Here is a 6,647-nt window from a genome sequence, read left to right as displayed (position 1 = left end):
CAATGTTGCTTTAGTATAAACATTATTCTGTGGTACCTTTGCACTGCACTGGGTGTCACCTTTCAAACAAAGTGTTCAACCCAGGCCCCGCCTACCTTCTTAGGTGGATTCAAAAGATCCCAGCTGGTTTATATATTCCCTGGCCAATATTCAGTGCTCAATTTAGGGAAACAAAATATGAGTTCAGATCCAGTTTGAATATTTACAGACAATTTTCCAATCCCTTGATCTGACAGGACAGATGGTGGAAATGACTAATAATGGGACACTTCCCACTTCCTACAGACAAAAGAGGTGCCCATGGGAACCCGCATGGGCCCAAGCTATGCCTGCCTCTTTGTAGGATATGTGGAGCAATCCCTCTTCCGTACCTACACTGGCCCTAAACCCACCTCTTTCTCTATTACATCAACGACTGTATTAGTGCCACATCGTGCTCCCACAAGGAGCTTGAACAGTTCATCAGCTTTACGAACATCTTTCACCCCGATCTCAAGTTCACCTGGGCCATCCCGGATACTTCTCTCTTCTCCCTTGACCTCGGTCACCAGAGGTGGATACAGCCTCGAAACTGACATCTATTCCAAGACCATCAACTCCCACAGCTACACCTCCTCTCAGTCACATGGCAAGAATGCCATCCTCTATTGCCAATTCCTCTACCATGTCTGCTCCTAAGATGGGGCGCTCCACTCCTGAACATCCAGACGGCCTCATATTTCAAGGGCTGTAACTTTCCCCCATCGGTGGTCGAAAATGCTCTTGACTGCATCTCTTGCATTTTCTGCACCTCTGCCCTCACATCCCCTCCCCACAACAAAAACAAAGCCAGAATCCCCCTGATCCGAACATGTCACCACACTAACCTCCGGATTCAACATATCATTCTCCACCACTTCCGCTACCTACAATCCGACCCCACAGCCAAAGATATAATTCCCTCCCCACCCTTATCTGCCTTGCGTAGGGTCTGCTCTCTGCAACTCCCTTATCGGATCCACATTCCCCACTAGCCCCACTCTGCCTCTGGCACCTTTCTCTGTAACCACAGGAAATGCTACACCTGCCCCTACACCTCCACCCTCACCTCTATTCCAGGCACCAAACAAACCTTCCATATCAGACAGATGTTCACCTGCACATCTGTCAATGTGGTCTATTGCATCCGCTGCTCCCAATGTGGCTCTTCTACATCAGTGAGACCAAGCTGAGGCTCGGAGACCACTTTGTAGAGCACCTGCGCTCTGTTCTTGACAAACGACATCCCTCCCATCGCGAACCATTTTAACACCCCCTCCTACACCCTGGGCGACATGTCCATCCTGGGCCTCCTCCAGTGCCACAGTGATACCACCCGCAAACTGGAGGAGCAGCACCTCAGGAGCCTACGGCCCGATGGCCTAAACATGGATTTTACCAGTTTCAAATTCTCCCCACCAACCTCCCCTCCACCCCTGGCCTCATCCTATGACTAACCCTCCCGGTCATCCCCACCTCCTTGACCTGACGAAACCTGTCCATCTTCTCTCCCACCTATCCACTCCTCCCACCTCACTGACCAATCCCCACCACTCCCTACCTGCACTCAACTGTTACCATCCCACCTACTTTGCCCAATCCCAACCCTCCTCTCTATATTTCTGAGCTCTCTTCCCCATGCCACCCCAATTTTTGAAGAAGAGCCCCGACCTGAAATGTCAACTTTCCTGTCCCACTGATGCTGCCTGGCCTGCTGTGTTCCTCCAGTTCCACATGGTGTTATCTCTAATAATGGGACAGGCTGGCACTGCAACACCAGCCACTTGAGCCATTAAATTCTGGGCAGGAATGTCCATGGGCGACCTTCCTGGCCTATCATATATAAAGGCCCTTAAATGGTCAATTAATCAGTCAGGGCCTGAAGGCCTCAGAAGTCAAAGTTCATGACTTCCCAGCAGGCAAGAAAAGCAACAACATTCCAAAATAAGGAAAGGAGGACAGCCTGACAACTGGGTCCTCCATTTTCCCCTGATCTGCAGAATGGGGCAAATGATAGTGATTCACGCCCATCTTCCTGCAACACCCACGCTGTGATCCCTTCACTTTAAAAAAAAAGAGACTGAATTCCTCGACAGATCAGCATTAAAGACTTGACTAACTTGGGTTCCATCACTGTTCTCCAGCTTCCAGTGGCAGCTGCTGGCCTCTGATTGGCTGAGAACTTCAGGTTTGGCAGGATTTCATTGCTGAGATACAGAGATGGCCAAGAAACCCATCAGGTCGCTACTGACGTGTGATTTGTCCCTTGATCTGACCGGTGTACTCATTGTGTGGACAGGAGTTACTTATCTTTGAAATCCCTGCTTCCACACTTAGAGCAAAAAAAGAACTAAATGCAGCCCAGAAAACATCAATAACCTGGAAAATAATATAAGACTTCAAGCTACTGTAGTCAATTAGAGGCAATAGATCCTCAGAGACTACACCACCTCGGGATCACATAGCAGTACAGAATCTCCACCCCAAACACTAGCCCCCTACACTTCCTCCAGTCCCAGCTCAGCTGTCCTGAAGCTGAGTATTTTCTTATTTTCCTATTAACGCCTTTCTTTACTTTGCGTCATCATCTCTTTGGTAATTCAACTCACTTCTGAACTCTACCTTATCAGAATTCCTTGGGCTCTTGTGGCATGAGGCCTGGGTTTAAAGTTCACTGATTTACTTTAGGGAAGGAAACTGTACCTTTGTCTGGTCAGGTCTACTTGTGACTCCAGACATACAGCAATGTGGTTGACTCTTAACTGCCCTTTGGGCAATTAGGGATGGGTAATAAATGCTGGTCGAGCCTACAACACACATATTTCATGAATGAATAAAAGTTCTTCTTGTTCCAGGTACATATTTCAATATCTGAGCAAAATGATTAGAAAATACCCAGGATTTTAAGAATGTTCTTACTAAAGCAAGATTCACTTTGTTCATCACAATACCACAGATGCACATATATATAATAGAAAACTCTTCTCCATCATTCTCTTTTATCAACCCCCAATGCCCAATGTCATGACTCACCTTCAGACAACAGCTAATGATGACACTAACACAAAGCAATCCTCCAAACAACATCTTAATTGGACTCCCCATTGGCTCCCATCAATTCACCTTTTCAAGCAAGCTAAAAGGATTCTTACAAGCCAATAACCAAAACAGATTTTTACACTGTCTGAGGTTTTCCAAATATGACATGTCTGGCAAAATTCAACCACATCCTTTTGCAGCCCAGGCCAATAAAATTGTTTTTATATTTTGGCTTGAGTTTTCAATAATCCTAAATGACCTTCTGCTCGATCATTCATGTGCAATAATACAACCTGATGAACTTCTACCCATTTCTCATCTGCCTGAATATGTGATGGTCTCCAATTCCTCATCAAGATTTCATTTTTAAGGTCGTAATATTCTGGGATACACTCAGATTCTCCTTCTGTGAGCGACTTTTGATACAACTGCTTTAGTTTTGCATCTTTCTGTTGTAATTCATCTAATTTCTCTGAACTGAAAATATCCACTTTGTCCTCCACCTGTTCTTGACTTTCTCTTAACCATTTGATCAAACGTAGTTTCTGATAACTGAATTTTAATTTCCTTCTCTTTATTCTTTGACCTTATGACCTTTGTGACCACATAATTCAGAAATACTGAAAGAATTTAGCAGTTGGATTTCGATAGAACTGACAAGTATGATTTCAGCTGGGAGGTGGGGCTGGTGGTAATCTGCCAGCAGGATTGATCAGAATGGACAATCTAACACGTGGCAGAAGGAGAAAACAGAAGGGATGGGCAGCAACAGGATCACCTTTCAAGAGCCATATGTTACCCCTGCCAACAAGGCATGCAAGATCTTGTGTCAGTGTGTCTTGAGTCTCTTTCATGAGATGGGTCATCTCAATTTTATTGACAATGTTACACATAGAGCAATTTGCACAAAGGCTGTTGTAGGGCATGAAACTCACAAACATCAAAGCTAAGTGAGTACTACAAGTATTATAAAGTAAACACACGGACAATACTTGCACATGTCAGAAAGATGAAATAAATTAAGATTTTGAAAAGGAAAATTAATTGGCTTTTATTTTGTAATATAACACAGGAAAGAGCCTCTGAACATTGGGAAAGCCCCCAGCATGCAAATTAGAATGCTAACTATTTGGAACAAAATCTCGAGGAATGTCGTATTTGGAATTCAATACTACTTAGAATAAAGAAGATTACTGATTCATGCAATTAGATAAGTGATTAGTGAAAATGTATATGGGATCATTTTGCATGTGATAATGCCCAAAGCCAGATAAGGTCCACTGAGGGAACTTGATTAGAAACACTTGCGATGGACTATCGATGGTCCTGACTCATCATATCGCTGTTTGATGATCCACATTTGTTGAAAGGTAGAGAGAGAAGCCAAGATAGACCCACCAATCCACACTGAATACTTCCTTTCAGGTGGAGCAATGATTTTAATCTTCATTGTACTCGGAATCAATGCTGTGATTTCCTTCTGCACTCGATTTGCAAAGCCTGGGTACATGGTGGATCCACCAGATAAAACAATACTGGCATACAGGTCCTTCCTGATGTCCGTATCACATTTTGTGCTACTGTGGAAGACGGCCTCATGGACTCCAGTTGTCTCCATTCCTAGTAAGGAAGGTTGGAAGAGAGCCTCTGGGCACCTGAAACGTTCATTGCCAATGGTGATGACTTGACCATCTGGCAGCTCATAGCTTTTCTCTAGGGTTGAAGAGGAGGCAGCCGTAACCATCTCAGACTCAAGGTCAAGAGCCACATAGCATAGATTCTCTTTGAGGTCACGGACAATCTCCCTTTCAGCTGTGGTTGTGAAGGAGTACCCACGTTCAGTCAGAATCTTCATCAGGTAGTCAGTCAGGTCCCTGCCAGCCAGGTCTAGTCGCAGAATGGCATGCGGCAAGGCATACCCTTCATAAACAGGTACTGTGTGAGTCACACCATCACCAGAGTCCATTACAATACCTGTTGTACGGCCAGAGGCATACAGGGACAGGACAGCCTGAATGGAGACATACATAGCTGGCGTGTTAAAGGTCTCAAACATAATCTGAGTCATCTTCTCCCGGTTAGCTTTGGAGTTGAGAGGTGCCTCTGTGAGGAGAACGGGATGTTCCTCTGGGGCAACTCGCAGCTCATTGTAGAAGGTGTGATGCCAGATCTTCTCCATGTCAACCCAGTTGGTCACAATCCCATGCTCAATTGGATACTTCAGGGTCAGAATCCCTCTCTTGCTGTGAGCTTCATCACCAACATAACACTCCTTCTGACCTATTCCCACCATCACTCCCTGGAAAAGGAAAGGTAGAAAAATGATATGCTTAGGAAACAAAGGGCTGTAGTAACATTTGGTCTTAGTGAGCCAGTTAAATCAATGCCACAAACTGATTTATACACAGACTACTATAAAATAGTGATCAGGACTGTATTAATCATTTGTTATTCAATGATATTGGACCTGAATTTCAGAGTCATGGAGACTCCGTAGCATTAGCAAAATTAATGGAGAGACATGAGGTCTGAAAATCCTAAACTAACAATTTGCCCCACCACTGAAAATTGGAGAAACCATCCATCCTCATTAACAACAGATAATATCTGAAGAACTGCTAATCTGTAATGTATTTAACATGAAGCCCTTTGAAAATTGGAAAAATGGCTGTCTGCTGAATAAGTTTAGTAAAACATGTTCAGGCAGTTTCAGAATCTGTTTCACTATTTGCTAATCCAGCTGTTCAGAGATGTTATTACATAACGTATGGAGCAGATGGGACTTGAATGCAGGCCTCCTGGGTCAGAGGTAGGGACACTAGCTCTGTTCCGTGACCCCTCATTGAGTAGCAGTTTATTGACGTAACCCTAAAAGTGTTATCATTTTGTCATGATTAATGCTTCCACAGTCTATCATTATAAATATGTAAATTAGCACTACGACTGGAAGCTCAAAGAGGTCATTAAAGGATTACTTGTCTTTGAAATGGGATGATAGATACAAATGTTCGTTTTGACAAGGACTAAAAAACTGATGGGATTTAAATTTGTTGAATAGGATTTCACAATTTTTTTATCTTGAGTAGAATTTCTAATGGATGTTCATAATCTTATTTTATTTCAGCATGGATTCTGAGGTCTGCTCATAGTGGATACAGGATGATTTGGCATGGAAGGTTTATGGGTAAAGTGTAGGGGGCTGCAGCATGACCTAGAGTCGGGATATAATGAGCCAAAGGGAAGGGTAGGGAACTGTGAGCTGGCACTAAATTAATAGGATTCCTGTGAGCTTACAAATGAATATGGGGAGTGGGCAGGTGTCAGGGCTTGTGATGTTAACAGTTGGAGAGCCTAACATTTAAAAAACAATGACGTCCCAGAGAAAGAGGGTGGGCATATTAAGCACTTAGTAACTCCTATAGTCGCTTCAGATCAGCGTTCAGGGGCAGTGCAGCAAATCACCCCACACTTATTTCCCCCAAAATAAGGATTCCACCATCTGGATCACCTTAACTGAGATGAATGCAGCATGGGACACTTTCTGGCTAGGGAGCAAATGTTGAGGCATTAACTAATCACCCACATTTTTA

General features: G+C 43.9%; 1 protein-coding gene across 3 annotated transcripts in view; it reads right to left on the bottom strand.

Moving 5' to 3' along the window:
• Positions 1-4,147: 4,147 nt before the first annotated feature.
• LOC125451501 (actin, cytoplasmic type 5-like) overlaps positions 4,148-6,647 on the bottom strand; it is a 38,534-nt gene continuing 36,034 nt past the window's right edge. For all 3 annotated transcript variants that reach the window (XM_048528638.2, XM_048528640.2, XM_048528639.2), the window contains one exon: positions 4,148-5,356. In XM_048528638.2, the coding sequence (XP_048384595.1) occupies positions 4,352-5,356 (1,005 nt within the window). In that variant the 3' untranslated portion in view covers positions 4,148-4,351. The remainder of the gene's footprint in view (positions 5,357-6,647) is intronic.

This window comes from Stegostoma tigrinum, chromosome 5, assembly GCF_030684315.1.
Source record: "Stegostoma tigrinum isolate sSteTig4 chromosome 5, sSteTig4.hap1, whole genome shotgun sequence".
NCBI lineage: Eukaryota > Metazoa > Chordata > Chondrichthyes > Orectolobiformes > Stegostomatidae > Stegostoma > Stegostoma tigrinum.
The sequence above is the reverse complement of the archived record's forward strand: the minus strand, read 5'-3'. Positions and strand labels throughout refer to the sequence as shown.